The sequence below is a fragment of the Odocoileus virginianus genome, chromosome 8, assembly GCF_023699985.2.
Source record: "Odocoileus virginianus isolate 20LAN1187 ecotype Illinois chromosome 8, Ovbor_1.2, whole genome shotgun sequence".
NCBI classification, from domain to species: Eukaryota; Metazoa; Chordata; class Mammalia; order Artiodactyla; family Cervidae; genus Odocoileus; species Odocoileus virginianus.
The window spans coordinates 71,864,874-71,889,725 of NC_069681.1; the positions used below are offsets into that span (position 1 = coordinate 71,864,874).

At 44.8% G+C, this 24,852-nt stretch overlaps 1 protein-coding gene across 3 annotated transcripts in view; it reads left to right on the forward strand.

Annotated features, from left to right (window-relative positions):
- The first annotated feature begins 618 nt into the window (after positions 1 to 618).
- Positions 619 to 24,852, forward strand: part of TNFRSF19 (TNF receptor superfamily member 19) — a 90,886-nt gene continuing 66,652 nt past the window's right edge. Inside the window, exons 1-3 of one of the 3 annotated variants that reach the window (XM_070471678.1) lie at positions 619 to 694; positions 1,135 to 1,291; positions 23,351 to 23,450. In XM_070471678.1, the coding sequence (XP_070327779.1) occupies positions 23,385 to 23,450 (66 nt within the window). In that variant the 5' untranslated portion in view covers positions 619 to 694; positions 1,135 to 1,291; positions 23,351 to 23,384. Of the gene's footprint in view, positions 695 to 717; positions 1,292 to 9,639; positions 9,787 to 23,350; positions 23,451 to 24,852 lie in introns of those variants that run through there. The other 2 variants (XM_070471677.1, XM_070471679.1) reach the window with 2 other exon arrangements.

A 24,852-nucleotide genomic window follows, 5' to 3' on the forward strand; every position in this document is an offset into this window, starting at 1 on the left:
ATTTTATTTAATTGACTGGGCCAGGCCTTAGTTATGTGAGATCTAGTTCCCCCATCAGGGATCAAACCAGGTGCCCTGCACTTGGAACCACTGGACCACCAGAAGTCCTTCTTTTGTGAATTTTAAATACTCAATAGGTGTTAATGAATTACACCTATCTAAGAAGTACATGTAGTTTTAAAATCTAATTTTTGAATCCTAAACTAAGATCAAAACTGTGTCGGGCCCAGTGGCTTAAGTGAGAGGGTGAGAGATATCAAAATACTGGGTAACTTAGTTATCTGCTCGTTAATGACTTTGATTAAAGCGCCGGTGATTAATTTGCAACGTGTAATAATTTAAGTTTCAAGGAAAAGACAGGTTACTCAAAACCCGTAAGGACTGGTCACAGGGAAGGCCGGAACAGCCTTTGAAGAGAGAGGTCACTCTCTCCTTCGGGGTCCCCACTGCTCCTTGGAACCATCCTGGAGACTGAACGCCGGCTCTGCGGGACGCACCGCGGTTCCTCCGAGAAAGGGGCAGATAAAGGTTGTGTCTCTGGCAGCCAGCACAGCTCGGGGGTCCGCTCCCCACCGGGTGGCCCCGCAGCAGCGGCCAGGCTTTGCCGCCGGGGCCGCGGGCGCGCGGCGCGATAGGAGGCGGCCGCCCTGCCCCCGGGCGCGCTCCCCGCGGGCGGCCGTCCTGCCAGGCAGCGGTGAGGTCATGGGACCCGCGGCTCCGCGAGATGAAAGGGCCCCGGCGCGGCCGGCTGGCACCAGGCGAGGCTCCCAGCGCGCAGCCCGGGCGCAGCGCGGGGGCCCGAGCGCCACGGGCCCAGACTCTCAGCCCGGGCCGGGGGCCACCGCGGGGGCCTCCTGGGTGCCAGGGAGAGGAGAACGGCTGGATCCGGGTCAAACAAAAGAATCCGAGGGCGGGGAGGCGCGGGGGCGGCTACCTGCTAGAAAGGAGCGTTCCGAGAGCCCTGCGCGCGCGCGCGCGCACACACACACACACACACACACACACATACACATACACACACACATACACACACACGCACACATAGCAACTTGGCCTGCCTTTGATGTGCGGCAACTGATCACCGATCAGATTACGGGCATTTCATCTCCCTGCTCGTCTGCCTTTGATCTGCAGGCTTCATTTTCTTTTCCCTGGTTGGAGGTTTCGTCTGGGCTTGTGCCGACATACATTTTTCGGAAGGTACAAGAGTTGGGCGCAGAAGGGCTGCCAAGGAGAAACTCAGTTGCCGAAAAGGGTGGTGAGTCCTTGGAAAGACTTCAGCACGTTGAAGGTACAGCGATTTCTGTTTGTTGTGGCTTTCGGTGCACTTTTCCTGCATGTTCTCAGAAAAGAGGGTTTTAGTCTAGGGGGCCACGAGCATTTCTGTCCTTGAGTACTCTGTGTGTGTGTGGATGAAAGGAAATCCGATACTCCGGGGTCGGTTTGGTAGTTTGTACAAAGGGTTTGCAATCTGCCGCGCACATTTTACTTGGAAATGAGTTGTTCCAACAGGACCGAAGGGGAGGGAGCTAACTTGAGCCATCTCCCCCGCCGCTGCAGAGCCCAAGGTCTGCAGGCTGTAATTGCTCTAAGTATTTACAAGTTGCTTTACTTAGTAAACAGGCGGAGGGACTCCATGGATGCCAATGCTTTCTGTTTTCTCATAGAAAGAGCACTGCATCTCTGGTAACACTGTTTCTTAATTTACTCTCTCACCTCCAAGATGCCGACCCAAGAAATACGTTTTCTTATGCGGTATGTCCCCTCCAAGGAAGCACTGGAGAGCCATTCAAGTACGATTAAAGCCCTTTTCTGGGTAAAACTAAAGAATTGTCAGACAGGGAGGGTTAGGTTGTGCTGAGTTTGGTTTAAAAAAAATCCTCTGGTGATCTTCTGGAACCTTTGCACAAGCCTCAAGTGCAGACACATCCCGGAGGTTAATATTCCTAAACTGACATGTACTTTTAATGCAGTGACAGCTGTTGTGAGTTAAAATTTGCCAACTGTTTATGAAAACTGGGTGATCAACAGTTATGATGTTAAACGATTTTTAGTCCCATTTTCCCTTTAGTTTACACTCAGCATGGCAAAAAAGTATATGACTGTACTGAATTTGCAAGTTAACTTGTCAATTCAATGATCATGCATGCACAGTGGAAATTTAAGAGCACCATGTTCATATTAGCTCATTTTAATGTTTTGGTCTTAGTTTTACTTGGGTAGAGTATGTATCATCACGGTAGTCTATTTAATGCCATCTCACAAAGCAAGTATAAGTGATGAGATCAGTTATTTTTTAGTCAGAAATTCTGATGAGACAGGAAGGGCCTAATGAGCCTCATTTCATGTGTAATTAATTTTTCAGAGCCAATTAATTAAATTACTTTCTAAATTTTCCTCTTGATGTTTGAAGGAGCATAATTAGCATTGTTTACTTAATTTTAAAACTGATAGCTGTTAAGTGGAGATTATTTAAAACCATACCAAACTGGCTTTGTTTTTAAGATGTATCAGTAAGAATTCAAAAGATTTAACTCCTGTTTTTTAGTCATGACAAGAGAGGCATTTAAATTTTTGTTTTACTGACAATGTGACAAAGCATGTTCACAAAATCCTGAATGATCAGCTTAAGTTGATTTTTTTTTCATTCGTTTGCTGAAAAAGTCCTCTTTACATCACAACCACAGCAATAATGTTCACATTAGGATAAAGAAAATTAAACTTTTAAATTAATGACTGGAGAAGATGCCTAAAGAAATAGTGTGCTTAAGAATTTGGTCATTTAGTTCCGATTTGGGACTTAAAATTTTTTTTTAATGACTATTATTCTGCTACTAGGCTCATTCTAACAAACACACACTTTTTCAACAGAAAACAAAAGGGAGTATTGGCAATTATCTGATTAATTTAGGCTTTGCAGAGAGCTTGCTTGGGCAAGTCAAGTCATTGAAAATCCACTTCAGGGTCTGAATTAATTCAGGGAATTGTTTACATTTTGTGTCTTGGTTGAGAAAAGATGCAGATTGTATTTGATTTTTAAAAAAGGATGCCTGTTGCTAAATATACAGGTACAGTCTTAAAAGTCATCTCTGAACTGATTGCTTTATGTTGATCTTGACTGTGATTTAAATCCATAAGATTTCTACTGAAGAAAACCCTTACATTACATTCTTCAAAGCCCTTTCCTATCTGATGCTTCAATGGCAGCTTTGTTACTGCAGAAACTCCAAGACTTCAAAAGACTTATTTCTAGTCCTGATTCTCTCACTAATCAGCTATGTGACCCTAAGGGATTCACTTCACTCCCCAGTGTTCTCATGTGGGGAATGAGGGAGTGGACCAGATTGTCCTCCTGAAATAAGCAGGGTGGAATTTTTATAGCTATTATACAGATGAGGAAACTAGGACTGCGGAAAAGTTACTTGACTTTCTTAATTAAGTTACGTGGCCAGTTTTCCAAGTCTTGATCCTGTGTCCTTCCCAGTTCACCATGGATATTTTCCAACACCTGCTAAAACAAATGCACTGCTGACTGGAGACCAGGGTTAGTTTGAAAGATCAAGATAACCACTTCCTTCTGCTGTGTAGTTTTTGTTTCCATGAGAAATGTGTCAGTCAACTGGACCAGTCCTTTGATTTCCCGACAATTGCTGTTGCTTCTGTGTTTCTAAGCAGTCTGAACACAATTACTGCCACACATAATTTGCCAGAACATTTAAAGTAATTTTCACAAAAATTTAATATATCTATGCAATGTGGAATTATATATATTTGTGTATGTGTAGATGCAGGTGTGCATATATATATTATGCACATATTTTGACATTATATGCACACTCTTTTTGTGTTTCCAAGGAATTGATACTTTCTTGGAGGATGTTAGTGAAAAGTGAAAAGTTTGATGTAATAGTTAACTAAAGGTTGTTATTCCTCCCTGGAGAGTCCCAGTGGGATTTTGTGAGATTTCAGTTTACAGATTCAATATGGGCTTGTGCATGATATATATTTCATATTACATTTGATTATATTAAGAATTCTTGAGCAAGTTTTCACTAACTCCTTCTGGGATTTTTTTTCTTGAAAAAAAAAAAGAATATATCTCTTGTGAATAAATTTATTTATTGACTATAAATTTTTCACATATACACTGATCTCAAGGCCAAATAGCTATCTCTCATGTGTTATCACCCTCATAAAGATTTCATATAAAGCCTTACAGATTATTACTTAGTAACATTCACTAGCATTTATTAATGCACTAGTTATTAATTCACTCATATCTATGGAGTACTTGTGTGTCACGCACTCTGACAGTATTTTTAGGACACCATCTGATTTAAATTTCCAGCAATTAATTTTGTTGCTGCAATTATACAGAAGAGAAAAGTGAGTCTCAAAGGGATTAAATATCAAGTGCAAGCTCACAGGACTAATTAAGTGCACCACTGGAGTCTGATTTCAATTCAGGCTCTTTTGTTTTAGGGCTGGGCAGTTAATTCTGTTGTAAGAATTGCATGGAGCTGAACTTGACTGTTAGCACACATTGCAGCCAAAATTTTACGGGGGGATGGGCTTTGTAAAAAATTTCATTTGGTATATTTTATGAGAGTTATTAGAATTTTTTGATCGCGTTTTCCATCATTGGCCTAGAATCTTCAACTATAAAGGACCTCGGGATCTAAGTCATTCTTTCTCTGCTTCAGGACTGGACCACACTCATGCATCCATCATTGGTGTGGTTAGTCAGACTCTCTGTGATAATAGGGCCAGTCCAGGACACCCTGGAAGCTTTCAGAAACCAGTGCATCATTAAGGAGTGATTCTTTAACATGTTGTCAGCACTGCTTAGAGGAATGGGCTACGAAAGGGGGCGTGAGGAGGCTCCCTGGTGGCCATGCTCCCTCAGGTCCACTCACTGGCTGAAATCACCACTCCAGCCTGACCATCTTTCACATCCTTGCCGCAAAGTACTTCAGCATCACCCACTGTGACTTAACTCTGCCCTTTGATGAGAAGGCGGAGGGAGATGACATGGGGGTGTTGAGCGACTTGATCAGACTGATTCTTCCAACACAACTGGCTCCCTCTCTGAGAAGCGTTCTAAGTACAGCTTTCTCCATCCTGTCAGTGGCGCCCAGGACTTAGACAGTCCTACAGACTAGCCTTGGGAGCTGCTGCCCAGTAAGCCTGCTTCTTCATCCCACTATGTGCAGAGGGATCAGTCACCTGTGTTTCTTGGGAAGCAGAAAAGGAGCATCATGGCTTGTTTCTTCTCTCAATAAACACAGAAGAAGATTTTGACCAACGTGGTATCATAAACTCACCAGGATCAGTGCACCTGCTGCAACTTACAGCAATTTTGCTCTATAGATGTCATGAGTTTGACGTTATATCAACTGAATAAACACCCTCTTTGGCCTGTGTTCGTCGCTCAATCATGTCCAACTCTTTGCGACCCTATGGACTATAGCCCACCAGGCTCCTCTGTCCATGGGATTTCCCAGGCAAGAACACTGGAGTGGGTTGTCATTCCCTTCTCCAGAGGATCTTCCCTACCCAGGAATCATACCTGGCTCTCCTGCATTGCAGGCAGATTCTTTACCACCTGAGCCACCAGGGAAGCCCTAAGCCACATATTAATTTATGCATTCTTGGTATGGTGATGATTATATTAGGATTCAGGAAGCCTGGATTTTGGATCCTGCTTTGTTATTAACTTGGTGTGTGACCTTGGACAAGTTGCTCTCTGTCAGGCCCCTGCCCTACACAGATGGCCTGACATCAATGGTCAGTAATGGGTGCTGGGAATTATTTAAATATCTGGGTCTTGGTTATATTCCCCTTTATTTTCCTAACTATATTTGGCAAACTTTATAACTCTTTGAGATTTTTACCCCTATTTATTCATTCATTCAACAAATTTTTAATGAGTACCTACTATGTGCCAGGCACTGTGAAGGAACAGACAGAATTCACAATTCTCATGTGACTTGCCTTCTGTTTCTTTCCCCCATGAAATAGTGTTTTATGCTGGAAATTACTTGAAAGTCAAGCAGTTTTCCATTAACTTTTATTCCAGTGAGCTAGCTTATCACGGAAACTATTTTCCCAAGAGGTTTGTTAACTTCATTGGTTCAACTTTTTTAGGAACATATTCTAAACAAATGCACTTCAAATCAGCCTAGCTATTGCTAAAACTAGCTTCAGAAAGCCAACTCTTAACATAATCTTTAAAACTACGCCTCTACCAAAATCCTCGTAAGAATTTGGCTCTTTCAGGGAATTGCTTGGTGGTCTAGTGGTTAAGACTCTGGACTTTCACTGCCATGGACCAGAGTTTGATCCTTGGCCCCAGGGAACTAAGATCCCTCAATCCCCAGTAGCACCCCCCCCTCCGAAAAAAAAAAATTGGCTTTGTCAGTAAAATTTCAATTCATTAATAGCAATCAGTGTGGGACTTCCCTGGGCTTCCCAGATGGCTCAGTGGTAAACAATCCTTCTGCCAATGCTGGAGACACAGTTTCATTCCCCAGATTGGGAAGATTCCCTGGAGAAGGGATTGGCTACCCACTCCAGTATTCTTGCCTGGAGATTCCAGTGAAGAGAGGATCCTGGTGGGCTACTGTCCACAGGGTCCCAAAGAGTCGGATTGAGCGACTGGGAACACATGCATGTGGGACTTCCCTGGCAGTCCAGCGGTTAAGACTCCACACTTCCACTGAGGGGGTGTGGGTTCCATCCCTGGTCGAGGAACTAAGACCCCACATGCCAAAAAGTTAAAACAAAAAGAGTAAAATGCACTCAATAGCCACAGTGCAGCCGTTCAGTACTCCTCACTGTCAAGCGCCATTTGGGTTATCACAGATCTCTGATGCTTGGCATTGTGTGCCTGACAAAAGGCTGCCATTTATTGAGCACTGACTATGTGCCAGGCACTGGGCCGAGCTCTTTGCATCCCTTTTCTTACTGAACAACGACCAATGGAACCACGCCTTTCACAGTTGAAGCAGAAGTTTAGGAAGGTCAAGTAACTTTTTCAAGGGCATACAGCTAGTGAGCGGCAACTTAGCATCCAAGGCCAGAATGTGCAATGCCAGCGGCTGTGTGTGTGCATCAGACCCGTCCATGGAGAGTTAGCGGGCTCAGGGGAAATCCAGCCACACACACATGAGATGGTGCTAAACGACTGAACGAAGTAATGTGCTACTGTCTCGAGCAGAAAGGGAAGCCAGAAGAAAACAAAGGAGTTCCTGGGCTGGCAGATTCTGTTCCTCTCAGAAAACACTGAACATTCATGTGAATGTTTGATACTGTCAAAGGTGCACGTTTGAGCAAAATATGCCGCTTCTTGAAAGCAGAACTCCTTTTAACTCCTTGAGGAAGAAAGCTAAGTCACAGGAACAGGGCATTCTCCCTCTACTGAGGGAGAATGTGGCAAGTACTGTTCTTGTCTTAAGAAGGCCCCAGACCTTAGGGAGACTCGTGAGAGCTGTGGCTTCTGGCGTGCGAAGGAGTCAGGTGAGGGAAAGAGGTGAGCGTGAAGAGAAGGCTTGGGGAGCAGAGGGAGGGCAAGTTCAGGGCACACTGGAGGCAAGGCATGCAGACCAGTTTGGCCGGAATGTGAAGTGGTCGGTGCAGAGGAAGGAAAGATAAGGCTGAAGATGTGGGTGGAGCCCAAACATGGAAATCCCTGACTGCTAATTTAAGGGATGAAGACGCCATTCTTCATAGTGAAGAATCCTTGGAAATCTTTCCACTGGTCAGTGACCATGATGTAAGGCAGGAGGAAGACAGATGGGCTGGACAGGGTAGCGGGGAGGGAGGTTTGAAAAGGCAGGGCGTTCAGGCGAGAGGTGTGGAGGGCCTGCACTATAGGTTGAGGTGATGGGGTAAAGAGAGAAAGAGGGAAAAGGGTGAATGTGTGAGACCTTACAGAGAAGCAGCAATAAGTCAGCTTAAGGATGGGAGACGGAGGATCCCCTGTGTGCTAGGCTGTGGGCTACTAAGAAAATAAGAGGTACCCTCGGAGGTGGAGTCCAGTTAGACAAACAGGTGACTTCCATCGAAGAGGGAGCTTGTGGGTGAAGTTCAGGGAGTGTTGTGGTCCCAGATCACAGCTGACAGGTAGGTTTGGGAAATGCAGGCTTGCCTTGAGTTTCAGGTATAATGTGTGCGTGCATGCTAAGCCGCTTCAGTCATGTCCAGCTCTTTGTGACCCCGTGGACTGTAGCCTGGGAGAATTCTCCATCCATGGGATTCTCTAGACAAGAATACTGGAGTGGATTGTCATTCCCTTTTCCAGAGAATTTTCCTGACCCAGGGATCGAACTGGCATCACTTATGTCTCCTGCATTGGCAGTCAGGTTCTTTACCAATAGCTCCACCTGGAAAGTCCTCAAATAGGATAGGGTATATAATTTGTAAATGATTAAAAGTAAGTTATTATTGCAGTTTCTATTCCAGCCATGACAACCTTGAGGCTGACACTTGGAAGGATATTTTTAAAGTATTTTTCACAACTACCTAGTACTGAACTGGGCATTCTCAGTGTGGGGTGTTGTGTGTGGTAACTAACCATAGGAACGTATTCAATCTACAAACACTTATTGAAGGCTACTATGGGCCTTGGAGTACAGAAGGGAAACACAGGATTTGGTTCCATCCAAAGGAACGTGAAGTTTTGCCAGGAAATCAAAGCCATCACAGGGAGCAGGGCGCTCTTCTGCATCAACTCAACGCGTGCGCGGCATCTTGGGCTGGAGAGAAGTTTGTGCACTTACTCACTGGCCAGATGATGATAATTGCTTACATTTCTATACCATTCTACTGCGGAAAAACTAACTTTTTCTGTACTTGGAAGGATATTTTTACTCCTTCCACCAAAGGTGCGGAGTGGGCACCGTTAGCCCCGCTTCTTAAGTGTGCCAAGTGAAGTTTGGACACCATCCCTTCACGAGGTGCGTGTGGAGGCCTGGATCCCCGGGGGCTTGGACCAGACCGCGCTGGGCCTATGGGTGCACCGGGCCCTCTGGAAGCCAGCGTCCCGTGGACCCGCTGGGAAAAGCCTCTGTGAGCGGGTAGGAGCCCGGTGGGCCAGGTCCTGGTGATCTGGACCCACTGCACTCGTGTCACGTGGCTTCCCGCGCCTTTCCTGGTGCAGAGGCGGGCGCAGGGTAGAAGGTGAGGAGCAGCGCAGAGGCACGAAGCCTGGAAGCAGGTCCAAGTGGACGCGAGGGTGCCACTCTAGCCGCAGGCAGTGACACAGCCCCGCTCTAGGCGATCCGGATGAGCACCCTCCGCCTGGCCCAGACCCGCCTGCGGGATGCAGTCAACAGCTCCCAAAGCCCCGGGGGCCACGGGCGGCTCAGCTGCGGCCTAAGGTGCTCGAGGCCGGTGGGGACAGCCCGGAGCAAGGGGTGTGCGGTGGCTCTACTGTGGGCGGGGCAGGCAATGGGCGGGGGTCGAGAGGTGGGCGGGGCTTAAAGGTAGGCGGGCCATGGGGTGGGCGGGGCTCAGGCGTGGGCAGGGCAAGCTGTGGCGCCGCCAGGAGCCTGAGGGCAGGAGGGGACGTGGGCGGGAATCCTGGTAGGCGGGGCCCCTGGTGGGCGGGGCCGGGAGGCGGTGGCGGTTGCCGGGCTACCGGGGAGCGCGGGGCCGCAGCGCGGGGCAGTGCAGGGCGCGCGCGTGAGAAGCGGACCCCGGCCCAGCTCCGCGCCGCGTGCCGCGCGCCCCTGAGCCTACGATCGCCGTCGGGACCTACGGGGCAGCCTCAAGTCACCGGGGAAGGTAGGTTCCCGCAGCCCACCCGGCCACGCCACGCGGCTGTCCCAGCCCTCGCCCCGGCGGTTCCGCGCGAAACGCACGCTGAGAGAAGGCGGCCGCGGGTGGAGGCAGGGGCGCCAACCTGGGCTGCCCGCGCTCAGGGCAGGGGACGGGAGGACAGGGTTGGCGGAGCCGACCCCTGGGAGGGCTGACGGCGGTGGGCACGGAGATGCCCGAGCTGGGGGAACGCCCCCCGGCCCGCGTGGGCGACCGGACAGAGCGCGCTGACCCTGGGTGCAGGGATCTATCTGGTCAATAGGATGCTGCGCGCCGGCGAAGGTGTGTGTGCGTGCAAGTGTGTGCTCGCCGGGCCTGGACCGGGCGCTGCAGCCCTCCAGGCGGGAAGCGGTCTGCAGGCCGGCCGGCCGTGTGCGAGCTGGGGAGGGAGGAGGTGCCGGCACGGTGATGCACAGGGCCGCCCTCGCAGCCTTGGTCAGGGATCTCCTGCCATTCGATGGCAAAAAGATGTAGCGCATTCCCTCTTGAGGAGGAAGTTTGCAAGCACCCAGCTGCAGCGATGTTTCGTCGGTAGCGAGCTCTGCGTCACACCTACAGTTACCATTGTAGGAAATCCATTTCAATTGTTTTTTTGTTTTTGTTTTTCATTTAAAAAAAGGACTCAGTTTGCAGACAATCAAGACCATTAGGCATTGTTCGGTATTTCTTTAATTGAAATAGTTTAACTCAAACTATGAATGGGTGGTTTTTACTCCAGTGACAGTTTTCCTTTACTGTTTACAATAGAAGACGATTTCTTTATACAAACAGGAAACAGTTACTGTTAAACATGACTTAGGCAAACAGAAGAATTTATTTTGATGTGTTGTTATTTCATGATCAGATACTTATATGCAAAGGGGAAGATTATTTTGCATTAGTTCAGGATTTACTCCCTATGTTTTCTGTTGTACAGCTTCACCTTAGGCGTCTTTGCCATGCTTTCATGTAGTTTAAAAACATGTCTTATTTCAAGCACTTTTTAATCTAATTTAAAGATATGTAACTAGAGGGGGTGAGAATAGAGTCCTACCCTGGAAGACAGTTTTTGACAGTTATCATTCACAGAGATGTCAGTACTTGAAAAGGGTTTTTCTTCACATAATATTTATCAAGTTCTGGCAATAATACAAAACATAGAAATGCAGTTTCATTTTGAAAATACTCCCTTGGCATGAATACATGGTGCTTTATCATAGCTCTATGTTTGTTTCTTTGTAACCCTTGGAAGTGTCTCATGAAGTCTACTTTGTTATGGAGGCCAGGTGTCTTTATGTACTTTGGAATTTTTTCCATATTAAGTGCTGACTCTAGGATGTTGTGTTAGCATTTTCTGGGACATTCATGGAGTTTATTTGTTTCTTTGATGGGAGTGTCTTTAGGCTCTGAGTCCAGACTGAATTTTGAATTTGAAGGTAAACACATAGGAAGACTTTTTATGCACTTGAAATTGTAAAGTGCCTTTCCTACCCAGATGACTTGAATAAAGAACATTGCTAACATTTAAGAAGCTTTTTAAAAGAACAGAAAATTTTTTAACCTCAGATGATCATGAAGTTTAACTGACATAGAATGTATTTGTACATACATGTAATAATTACATGCTGTGCTAAGTATGTTAATTTAACTTACTAGTTGTAGCTCTAATATGTGAATCCAGGGTATTTGGGGACATTTGACATCTGAGTGTGGAGTTCTGCTAACACTCCTGAAGAGACTTTGGTTCTCCTTTTTCACCTATTTAAACATCCAAACCCAACCTTAACCCAGGCCTCTGCAACCGGTTCAGCCATTCGAAAATTAACACAGCAGAAACAAAAGACTGAAGGATCTTTAAGGAAAATAGCCAAGTTCTCTTAAATCTGATAAATCAGTATTTTAAGTTAAGCATTTAAAGATCTGGAAAAGGCCAGCATGCTCTGTCTGTTGACAACAGGTTGAATAAATGTATGCCCTGAATAAAGAGACAGCTGCTCATGTGATAAGAGAGCAGGAACAGCTTAACAGTGAGAGGTGTTTGTCTCATGGCAGCTGATTCTTAAATGTTCATAACCTTTCTAAAATGACCTTCTGGCTGAAGAAAAAGAACAGTCAAGCAATACGAACACAATTTCCTTTCATGATTTACTGGCTGAGCAGTGAGTTCATTCATCGTATTTTATCTGTCTCAACTGTTTACATTTAGAAGTAAGATGTTTAAACAGTATTGGGTTATCATGTAGTCCACACATCACAGAATATGTGCCTTTTAAATTGAAGTTTTAAGAGCTGGGTTTTTAAAATGAGGACAGCCAACCTCAGCAATTTTATACCAGAGGAGCTTGTCTACCTGAAGATTAAATGTTATTCAGCTAACTCTTCCCCTCTGTCTGCTCGGATGGTTCTAATATGAGGAAGTTCTAAAAGAATGGAGGCCACTTATAATGGAGAACTCTGCACATGTTACAGAGAGGGGTTTTGGAATCTGTCCAGACTTCTAAAGTAAAAATTTAAACAGCTGTGTTGTAGACATTGTTATGCACAATTCTCTTAGAATAGACTGTATGGTTGTTTGGGGTCCCCTTAGACCCTGATGCTACAATTGTCTTATTTGTCTTTTAGGATTGGAAAACATTAGTAAAGTTAGGAAAGAGTATCCAGTTACAGTATGCTTGTTGATTGAACATTTTGAGAACACTGTGTCTTCCTAAGGCAAAAATGATACCTTTTACAACTCAGAGAAATAAAAAGAATTATTTTCAAAAAACCTATCCTAGTTTAAGTTCTGTTAAAAACAATTGTAGGAGCCTGACAGTGAGTGGCCCCTAATGATTTTGAACTTTGAAGGAATTGAAGGTATTGTATTTGGCAACAGAACATTTTAAAGCTTGTAGAGTTTTGAGTAGAAAATATTTCTTGACTTGAAAGGGGAAATCATTCCCACTTCCCAGCCAACAACAATATGTATATTTTTATTACTGCATACTTTCCTGAGCTTTCTAGGCCACAAAAGGGGCTCCAAATTCTACTGTGTAAGAAGAACAATTTTCAGGATAGAATGAAATTGAAGGCAAAGATACAGAATAGCCAGCAGCTAGAGGTTGTTGCCGTGAGTGGAAATAGCAGCACCCTAAATTTCTAATTAATTTTTTATTCTCTTCGCATATGGAACTGACATTATTCTTAGCCATTTATGATTGTGTTCCACCATTAAAATATAAGAGGCCATACGTGTAGCATTGGCGTCATTTCAGTGCTGATTTTATAAATTGTAAGCCTGCCAGTCTAATGTTACTTTCTTAAAAAAATATCTCAGCTTATTACATATTGGAAAAATGTATGAGTTGGTTGTGGCTTCATGACCTAGTGTATATATAGTTTTACTAGATGAAAACGTTTTCCTGTTGCATGCTCTGCATGTCAGATAATAAATCAAATGGCTTTGAAATGTGAGGGGAAAAAATAAAATTGAGCAACTTTTTCTCTGAAAAAATTATTTAGATTATTGGAACTATTCTAAGAGTCATATATCTTGGTCATTTATAAGATCAAAAATAAGGACCATTCTTGGAGATGTTACTGAATTGTTAAAATTGGAAAGGTCCACGCGAGCTCTTCCTCCTTGGGGACGTTTGTTATTATTATAGCTCTATTCTCAGAAACGCCCTCCTCACCTGAACCGTGCTCTCCCACCATCAATTATGTTTCAAGCTCAAGGTGTGGTCGGTCGCACACATTTCCCCGTATATTATTTTACTCCTTATGACAACCCTAACATTTTACTGTTTCTAGCTAATGAATTTCTTCATTGCTTCAACATGTATTGCGCACATATTTTGGATGTGTTACAGTTCTAGAGCAAAATCACAGTTCTTATCACCAAATATTCCAACCCCAGCTGGTGATGAACTCTTAACTGCTCGGCTGGTGATGCAGGAAGGTTGTGACGACAGAGGAGGTGGAGACCGTAGCCCCCAGCGCCTGAATTCCTCCGTGGATGGGATCGTAGCTGCTCAGCTGGAGCTCGGGTCGCCTTGACGTGGGACTTGTGTATGCCAGGCTTTCAGTTTTCAGGAAAAGTCTTCATTTTTTATATGAAAACTGATCTTTAAATTTAAGTGCTATAGTGACAGAAGAAAGTGATGCGTCCTGATAAGATGCAGTTCAAGGGCAACAGACAGAAGGAACCGGACGGTCACCCTGTAGGTTGGCAGGACACCCAGGGTGCTGCAGGAGCCCCAGGGAAGGCGCCCACGCTAGGTTTAGGGAGATCCAGTGTGGCAGATCCGTGGAAGGCGTGGTAGGTGAGGCCCCGTGTGCAGGAGAGCCCGGGGGCAGAAGCGGGGGCGGCTGGAGGGACCTGCAGGTTGGAGCAGCCCTGTGGTTCAGATCCAGTGGGTCTGCACCGTTCGGACGGGGGAAGCCTGGGGCTGCCGCTCCCAGCCACTCCCGGAAACCCTGAGCTCTGCCCGGTAACACATGCACCAGCCCAGGTCTTCAGGATCTGGATCAGCAAGGGGAGGGGGGTGCGTTTCATTTCCGCACCTGTTGGATTTACCCTCACGGAGGGCTGGCAGTTAGGTGGCCTCCGTGTTAGTTACCATTCATTCAAATGAGCAGGCTGAGCAGCTTGATCTGATAAGCAGTCACTTTCTCTGCTGCTGAGAAGTGTTTGCCCGCTCTGTGCTCTGGGCTCTTCGTTTCTGCTTGCCTGGTTCTCCTGACACCTGCTTGCTGTTGTTGAAGAGAGATGGCAAGACAGCAATCCCATACACCTGGATTCCTGTACACCAGGCATCTTTGGTCTTCTGATTGCCACGGCTGGTTTCTCTGCACACATTTTGGAAAAACAGGCACCAGACTCTTAGTTGATGTGTCATCTGGACACTGAGGCAAAATGTGAAAGTCCCTGTGGGCCCATTGTTGTTCAGTTGTTAAGTTGCGTCTGACTCTTTGCAACCCCAGGACTGCAGCCCGCCCGGCTCCTCTGTCCATGGGATTTCCCAGGCAAAAATACTGGATTGGATTGCCATTTCCTTCTCCAGGGGATCTTCCTGGCCCAGGGATCGAACCCATGCCTCCTGCATTGGCAGGCAGATTCTTCACCTCTGAGCTACCAGGGAAGCCCGGACCCATTGTCCACAATCTCATAATGTGTATATTCTGTGCTTGTCAGGTTCTTCCCCAGATAAACAGAATGCTGGCATCTATAAAAAGCATTTCTCTACCTGGGCCAGACCCAGAAGTTAAAAGCAATTTCAGTAAATACCTTTTTATTGCCTTATTTTTATTTTAAACATTATTACTTACATGCTTGTTATTCCATTAAATTTTCCTTCTTTTTTTTATGGATGCCAACACATTTCATAAGCGATTTCATTTTATTCCAGGAAATTCAAGGTCACGCTTAGAACACTCCACCGGCTGAATGGTTTATTTCTGAACAGTTCTTGGTCAGGCAGCCTGAAGAGGTTCAGCTGCTCTGCTCTGCCAGGAGCTCGGGCCAAGCGCCCCTTTACCGCGCCCTCCCTCAGGTGGCTCCTCCTCCTTGCAGGCTCTGATAGCTGTCCCATCAGAGCTGCTGGGATGAAGGGCTGCACTGTTGAACACGGTATTTAGGTGGTTGTACAGCTTTGCAGTATCGACCAGTTTGGTGGAGTCCTACGGAGCTAAGTGAAAGGGTCTTCGATACTCACTGGGGCGGGTACAACCCTTAGTCAGCCTGGCAGAGCACCCAGAGCCCTGCCTTGGGGTCACCAGGAGTAAGTTTTCTTTGGTTTCCACCATTTCTAGCCCATGTGTCCTTTGGGCCTCAGTGTCCTCCCTTGTATGGGGATAAACACCTCGTGTAGAGGGTAGGTAGTAAGGAAAAAAGCTGTCCTTTTCCTAGAGCATGGACACAGTCCCGATGCTATGAATGCCTAGTTCACTGGCTCCGTTCTCAGTCTTCAGACACTCTCTGCAGCCTCAGGTCCAGAGGTCTGAAATGCTGCCTGGTCAGTCCTGACCATCTGGGTGTCCCACATTTGTCCAGCAGGTTGCAGCCTTCAGGGACTGTCAATACCCTGGACCATTTGCTCCTCAAGGGTAATATTAATAAAGGCAGGGTATGTTCATGCAAGTAGCTTTGGTTGTGTCTAACTCTTTGTTACCCCATAGACTATAGCCTATCAGGCTCCTCTGTCCTTGGGGATTCTCCAGGCAAGAATACTGGAGTGGGTTGACATGCCTTCCTCCAGGGGATCTTCCCAAGCCAGGGATCGAACCCAGGTCTCCTGCATCTCTGGCGTTGGCAGGCAGGTTCTTTACCACTGATCCAACTGGGAGGCCCAATAATGTCAGCACCCATTGCTGACCTGTATTGAGCACTTATTATGTGCCAGGAACAGTCACGTCTCAGAGTATCAGGCTCACTTATTGCTTACAGCCATTCTGGAGGCAGTCCTGTCACCGCACCCAGTTCAGAGAAGAGGAGACTCGGGTCAGGTCCACAGTTAGTTAGTGATGCTCCCAAGGACAGCAAAAACCATGGCAACCTCAGCAGCCATCATCCTTTAAGCCTTTACTCTGTTCCATGCTGTCAGCTGTGCCGCTTGCCTGCATTATCGCAGAAAACCCTCCCACACCCCACAGAAAGGGCCTGTTTTTGTCTCTACAGATGTGTGATCTCAGAGTGACTTTGCTGAGAACCCAGGTATCCTGGCTGCATTTTCTCCTGACCATTCCCAATTACCCGCAGACTATTTTCAATTATGGTGGGTTTTCCTCAGTTCAGTTCAGTCACTCAGCCGTGTCCGACTCTTCACAACCCCATGGACTGCAGCACGTCAGGCTTCCCTGTCCATCACCAACTCCCAGCGCTTACCCAAACTCATGTCCATCAAGTCAGTGATGCCATCCAACCATCTCATCCTCTGTTGCACTCTTCTCCTCCTGCCTTCAATCTTTCCCAGCATCAAGGTCTTTTCCAATGAGTTAGTTCTTTGCATCAGTTGGCCAAAGTATTGGAGTTTCAGCTTCAGCATCAGTCCTTCCAATCAACATTCAGGACTGATTTCCTTTAGGATGGACTGGTTGGATCTTCTTGCAGTTCAAGAGATTCTCAAGAGTCTTCTCCAGCACCACAGTTCAAAAGCATCAATTCTTTGGCACTCAGCTTTCTTTAGAGTCCAACTCTCACATCCATAGGTGACTACTGGAAAAGCCATAGCTTTGACTAGATGGACCTTTGTTGGCAAAGTAATGTCTCTGCTTTTTAATATGCTGTCTAGGTTGGTCATAGCTTTCTTTCAAGGAACAAGTGACTTTTAATTTCATGGCTGCAATCACCATCTGCAGTGATTTTGGAGTCAAAAATAAATGAATAAATAAAGTCTCTCACTATTTCCATTGTTTCCCCATCTATTTGCCATGAAGTGATGGGACCAGATGCCATGATCTTAGTTTTCTGAATGTTGAGTTTTAAGCCAACTTTTTCACTCTCCTCTTTCACTTTCAAGAGGCTCTTTAGTTCTTTGCTTTCTGTCATAAGTGTGGTGTCATCTGCTTATCTGAGGTTATTGATATTTCTTCTGGCAATTTTGATTCCAGCTTATACTTCATCCAGTGCAGCGTTTCTCATGATGTACTCTGCATGTAAGTTAAACAAGCAGGGTGACAATATACAGGCTTAACCTACTCCTTTCCCAATCTGGAACCAGTCTGTTGTTCCATGTCCAGTTCTAACTGCTGCTTCTTGACCTGCATACAGATTTCTCAGGAGGCAGGTAAGGTGTTCTTGTATTCCCATCTCTTTTAAGAATTTCCCACAGTTTGTTGTGATCCACACAATCAGAGGCTTTGCCATAGTCAATAAAGCAGAAGTAGATGTTTTTCTGGAACTCTCCTGCTTTTTTGATGATCCAGCAGATGTTGGCAGTTTGATCTCTGGTTCCTCTGCCTTTTCTAAATCCAGCTTGAACATCTGGAAGTTCACAGTTCACGTATTGCTGAAGCCTGGCTTGGAGGATTTTGAGCATTACTTTGCTAGCATGTGAGATGGGTGCAATTGTGTGGTAGTTTGATCATTCTTTGGCATTGCCTTTCTTTGGGATTGGACTGAAAACAGACCTTTTCCAGTCCTGTGGCCACTGCTGAGTTTTCCAAATTTGCTGGCATATTGAGTGCAGCACTATCACAGCATCATCTTTTAGGATTTGAAATAGCTCAGCTGGAATTCCATCACCTTTAATAGCTTTGTTCATAGTGATCTTCCTAAGCCTACTTCATGTTCCAGGATGTCTGGCTCTAGGTGAGTGATCACACCATCGTGATTTATCTGGGTCATGAAAATCTTTTTGTACAGTTCTTCTGTGTATTCTTGCCACCTCTTCTTAATATCTTGTGCTTCTGTTAAGTCCATGCCATTTCTATCCTTTATCGTGCCCATCTTTGCATGAAATGTTCCATTGGTATCTCTAATTTTCTTGAAGAGATCTCTAGTTTTTCCCAATCTATTGTTTTCCTCTATTTGTTGGCATTGATCTCTGAGGAAGGCTTTCTTATCTCTCCTTGCTATTCTTTGGAACTCTGCATTCAAATGGGTATATCTTGGTTTACCTGAAGAAGACTGTTTGAACTTGGCCCTTATATCACCATAGCCACTCCCTAGATAGTCCACCCAAGCCTAAACTACTTCTCAGCCTCTTGGTGTAAAAAGCCAGGTTAAAAGAGAAGCCACAGAAAAGAGAAGTGACATAGTTCACTGGCACATTTCAGCCCCCAGTTCCCAGTTTAAGAAATCTGTGAATGACCGCTTGCATTTTTTAAGTGAATTAAGATATTTAAAAATGTCACTATGTCATTTAATCCTGTCTCCTGATCTAATGTGAGCTTCTCTGATGGCTCAGCGGGTAAAGAATCTGCATGCAGTGCAGGAGACGCAGGGGACTCGGGTTCAGTCCCTGGGTCAGGAAGATCCCCTGGAGGAGGACATGGCAACCCGCTCCAGTATTCTTGCCAGGAGAATGCCATGGAGAGAGGAGCCTGGTGGGCCACAGTCCATGGTGTCTCAAAGAGTCAGACACATATGAAGTGACTGAGCGTGCAATCTAATGTACTGAATGCCTTGAGCAGGTAGTAAGATTTCATGTACGTATATTTGTCTGAAACAGAAAAGGAAGAATTAAAAGAATTAGAATTAGAATTCCACAGAAGAATTAGATCTGGTATCCGCAACCAAATCTCAGGTGTTTTCCAGGAAGTGTTTTTCATTGTTTTGTACTGCTTCATCCATTTAATTCCGCACACGTTCGCGGAGCACCCTGGTGTGCCTGACGCTAGGAACGAAGTCCCAGGTGTGGCCCCTGCTGTAAGGGACCGTGTCCGTGAGCGTGGACAGGGCTGTGGGGCCACCGGGAGCTGCTGTGGACAGCATTCAGCAGAGTGGTCGCTGGCTGGCTCTTGGAGGGACTCAGAAGGAGAAAGGCTCTCCAGACCCAGAGGAGCAAGATCACGGGCGTCCAGCAGAAGAGCAGGTGTCAGGGTGTGGCTGAGCTGGGCCGGCAGTGAGGGCAGGGACCAGTGATGAGACCTCTAGGCCAGAGGGCAGATGAAAAGGGCATAGGTGTCTGGCCGAGGAGTTTAGAAGATAATTTGCAGGCTTCAACCCACTGTGTCCCTGGAAGTGTAGGTGTAGCAGTGCTCCTTTTGTATTCCCATTTAAACTACTCAGTTTAGCATGTATGTTGGGAAGGTAATATAATATAATATAATATAATATAATATAATATAATATAATATAATAACTTTCTGGGCTGGCCAGAAAGTTCCCATAACACCTTACAGGAAAACCTAAATGAACTCTTTGGCCGAAAGAATAAAGTGAAAGTGAAAGTTGCTCAGTCATGTCCGACTCTATGTGACCCCATGGACTGTATAGGCCATGGAATTCTCCAGGCCAGAATACTGGAGTGGGTAGCCTTTCCCTTCACCAGGGGATCTTTCCAATCCAGAGATTGAACCCAGGTCTCCCACATTGCAAGCAAATTCTTTACCCGCTGAGCCACACGGGAAGCCCGAACTTTTTGGCTAACCCAATACAAATCAGCACATTGAGTCTAGTTTCATTAATTTTTGTCCACCCTATCATGTAAAAAATTTTTGTGATGCAAAAATCATAGTACTTTGTTCAGTGTTCTCCTTTTTGGGTAGTGTATGTATGGTTTTTATCTCATCACCTTTTTTAATTTATAAACTTTTAAGAAGGACCATGTTACTTACATTTTTGTCCCCCAAAGCACAATACATATATTTGTTTCATTATTAATGAAATATTTATACTACAAAGAATGTTCAGGATAAAGAGGGTAAATAATCCCCCCAGATTGCCACAGTATAACTCTAAACCATTGATGTTATTTTGGCATATTTATTTTCATACATGACATGGGTGTGTCTTGTGAAGTCAGAATCGTATTGCCTTGACTTCTGGCTTGAGGTGTGTGTCATCAGTCATCTTTTTAAGAAGATGCTGCATGTTTTGTCTGCCTTCCACAGTAGTTAGCACCATGTCCCAGTAAAGTTACCTGCCCTAACTAGATGCTCAACTATAGACTGATTATTCACAGACTCTAGAAGAAGGGGATGACAGAGGATGAGATGGTTGGATGGCATCACTGACTCAATGGACATGAGTTTGAGCAAACTCCGGAAGATAGTCAAGGACAGGGAAGCTTGGTGTGCTTCCGTCCATGGGGTTGCAAAGAGCCAGACACCACTTGGCCACTGAACAATAACAACAACGATGCACAGACTCTAGCAATCTCTTTATTCTTCATGTTCTATGTATATACTTTGGTGTTTATAACCTCTTTTCTGTGTTAGTTCAATTCCACATAGGTTTTGTGCTTTTTACCTTAAAAAATATTTAGGGCCCTGCTGGGAAAGAGACAGCCTGAAGCATATCATTCAGGGAATGTGATGTTATCTTCTGACCCCTATCCTGTGTCTACACAGCAGCAGGTTGCATGGTTGGGTAATTGCTGGATGATTTTGAGATATGCAAGGGGGGCGGGGGAAAGCTATGATCAAGAAGCTGGAAAAGGAAAAAAAAAAGAGCTGTTTGAATTCACTCAAAATGGGTTATTCACTCAACCAAGTTTAAAAATGACTTTTTGTTGCCCTGATGTTTGGACCTGCGCTGGCAGCTGGGATGACCACCTGGACAGTCTCCTGGCGGGGGTGGGGTGCCCCCCGGCTGGCTGTTTGGTCCACAGTTGGGACAGCAGCCTGCTCAGCTCAGCCTGCTTCCTTTGTTGTTACTGTTGCTGTTTTTCTTGAGCTGTTTGATTTTTGCTCTGGTTTCTTTCCAGGTAGTTAGGCTATCTGCTCTGAGGTCTTGCTAGAAACTGAACCAGTGTTCCTCTGCCTGATTGGTGGAGTGAACAGATGAGTCTTTACTTTTTAAAAATGTTCAAATAAATCTCTTCTCTTGACATTGCATGAGTCTGTAAAAACAAAACAAAACACACTTGTCTCTACATTTTACATCATTCCTGGGAAAGAGAAAGAGGCTTAGTTTGTTTGTTCTTCTTGAAGTGTCAGGGTAGTACCTCCAATTCATCACTTGTAAATGATTTTTAGGTGTTTTTTTTTTTTTAATAAGTGCTCATTTTTCTGCTAGTAGATAATTTGCACTGTACTGGTTTGGGGAAGAGTTCACAAATGCCAGATGTTAGTTGTTCCTGCTGCTTAGTGAAGCTCAAGACCTGAGACACAAGCACGCAGTTTTTGTTTTTGCTTTTTTCATTTATTTTTATTAGTTGGAGGCTAATTACTTTACAGTATTGTAGTGGTTTTTGCCATACATTGACATGAATCAGCCATGGATTTACATGTATTCCCCATCCCGATCCTCCCTCCCGCCTCCGTCCCCATCCCATCCCTCTGGGTCTTCACAGTGCACCAGTCCTGAGCACTTGTCTCATGCATCCAGCCTGGGCTGGCAATCTGTTTCACAATTGATAATATACATGTTTCAATGCTATTCTCTCAGATCATCCCACCCTCACCTTCTCCCACAGAGTCCAAAAGTCTGTTCTATACATCTGTGTCTCTTTTTCTGTCCTGCATATGGGGTTATCGTTACTATCTTTTTAAATTCCATATATAGGCATTAGTATACTGTTGGTGTTTATCTTTCTGGCTTACTTCACTCTGTATAATGGACTCCAGTTTCATCCATCTCATTAGAACCGATTCAAATGTATTCTTCTTAATGGCTGAGTAGTATTCCATTGTGTATATGTACCATAGCTTTCAGCCTTCAGAATGGGAGAAAATAATAGCAAAGGAAGAAACAGACAAAGGATTAATCTCAAAAATATACAAGCAACTCCTGCAGCTCAATTCCAGAAAAATAAATGACCCAATAAAAAAATGGGCCAAAGAACTAAACAGACATTTCTCCAAAGAAGAAATACAGATGGCTAACAAACACATGAAAAGATGCTCAACATCACTCATTATCAGAGAAATGCAAATCAAAACCACAGTGAGATACCACTACACGCCAGTCAGAATGGCTGCTATCCAAAAGTCTACAAAGCAATAAGTGCTGGAGAGGGTGTGGAGAAAAGGGAACCCTCTTACACTGTTGGTGGGAATGCAAACTAGTACAGCCACTATGGAGAACAGTGTGGAGATTCCTTAAAAAACTGGAAGTAGAACTGCCATATGACCCAGCAATCCCACTCCTGGGCATACACACCGAGGAAACCAGATCTGAAAGAAACACATGCACCCCAATGTTCATCGCAGCACTGTTTATAATAGCCAGGACATGGAAGCAACCTAGATGCCCATCAGCAGATGAATGGATAGGAAAGCTATGGTACATATATGCAGTTTTTATTAAATGGAGCAGGTTGATTTCACGGTGTCTGTCATGGGGACATTGGAGCCAGCCACCGGGGTTGGCATCCAGCTCTGCCTCTTACCACCAGTGTGACCCAAGGCAAGTGACTCAGCCCTTAATGAGCCTCTGTTCCCCCATCTCTAAAATGGAGATAATGACCGCATCTACCTTCTAGGGTAGTTGTGAAAATGAAATGAGTTCTGCTAAGAATAGTACCTGGCATTGTGTGCTTAGCATGTGTTGTTATTTTATCATTGGTATCATCCTATATGACTAAACCCATATAAATGGGAAGTTTCTGTGAGTTTGAATGTAATTTTCTGCTGGGTGAAGTTGACACTGTAGAGATTTGGACAGAAAGGAAATAAAGGCATCTGTAGCCTAGGAATTCAGAGCCAGTAGGTATTTTTTGTGTACTGTGTAGGTTGACAAAGCTTCAGTTCTCATAACCTAAATTATTAAAGAATTGTTTAATATTTATCTCTGGTATCTTTGAAAAAGATAAGTCCTTTTTAAAACATAAATGATATTTTGTTTTACTAACATACTAAATAGCATTGTTTTACTAGTGTATATAGTAAATGGTAGCACTGTGTAGTAAATACAAAGCACAGTCACTACTGATATTAACTTTAACTGTATCTTCTTCCCTTTTAGAGCTCTTCAACCAGAAATACATTTACTAAGAGCAATGGCTTCAAAGGTGCTACTCAGGCAACAGAAATCTTTCACAGTTGTAGTTTTACTAGCCTGTTTGGTAAGTCAACTCTTTACTTTCATAAGAATGTAGGGGAAAAATTCATAGAACTAGGACCCAATCTAATTCCAATTTTTAACCCCATATCTTCAAAATTTTCTTTCAAATTCCTTTTATCATTGTTGCATTTAATTAATAAGTCAGAGGCTATTGTTGGGTCTTGACTTTTGTGGCAATAATTGCACTTATTTATTTCAATCTTGATGAGATCATCAAGTCATGGCATTACTTGTAGCCCCAAGATAATGATGCTTCATGGGCTTACAGGCAGATGCCTCTCACAGCACAGCCTAGATGCTAACAAGGTTTAGATTCTAGCTTGGAGCCCATGACTTCACAGTCCATGTAGAATTTGGAGTTGATTCTTAAATGCTATTGTTTTATGTGATTATTTATATCCATTTTGACTTCAAAAAGCATCAAAGACAGATAGAGAATTGTAACCTTTGAAAGCTTTCACACAAAAGGTCTTTGAATGTGTTCAAAAGAATTACTGAAGCATTCGGTCTGGAGATGCAGTCATGATCTACAAATATAAAAAGGATTAATGACACCAAAGACAGTTCCTGAGGTCTTCTTGGAAGACAGAGTGAGGGGAAGTGGGGTCAGATTGGAGTCTGGGATGCAGCTAGATGTGAGGAAAACAACCCTTCCTTAAGTTGAGGTTGTTAAATATTGGAAGAAATGGTCCACGAGAGAGGCTGTGGCATTTCTTTCTCAAAGCAAATGCAGTGTCTTTGTGGTGGAAGGAATATTCTCTCTCCCTCAAATGAAACCAATCCCTGGTGGCTCAGAAGGTTAAGAATCATCCTGTATTGCGGGAGACCCAGGTTCAATCCCTGTGTCAGGAAGATTTCCCTGGAAGAGGGAATGACAACCCACTCCCGTATTCTTGCCTGGAGAATCCCATGGACAGAGGAGCCTGGTGGGCTGCCCATGGAGTCACAAAGATTAGGACACAACTGAGCGACTAACACTTTCCTCTAAGGTTGGTTGTCAAGTGTGGTTAAGAGAGGCTGGAGGTGATTACTAGACCTTTAGCCCCCCATTAGGATCTTGAACCCCACCTTGAATTCTCCCTCCTGCTTACTCTAGAGGATAAGGCTGGGATTTTATTTAAGGAGGTTGGATGACATCACTGTAGATATTTGCTTCGAGTGGAGGCAGTGTGTACTGAATAACTGCCCATGCTGTCATCACTAAAGCCCATTCTATGCACCTCCGTGTAAAGAGCATTACACACTCACTCCAGTCTCTATTCCGCCCGTGCCTCCTGACGCTCTTAGTTTTCATTTAGGGCAACAGAATTAGCATCAGGAATATTACGGAGGGGGCCTTTGCTTGGCATGAGAGTTTGAACTGAATGTTGTCACCAGTCTGAGATTCTATTAATTCCAACACT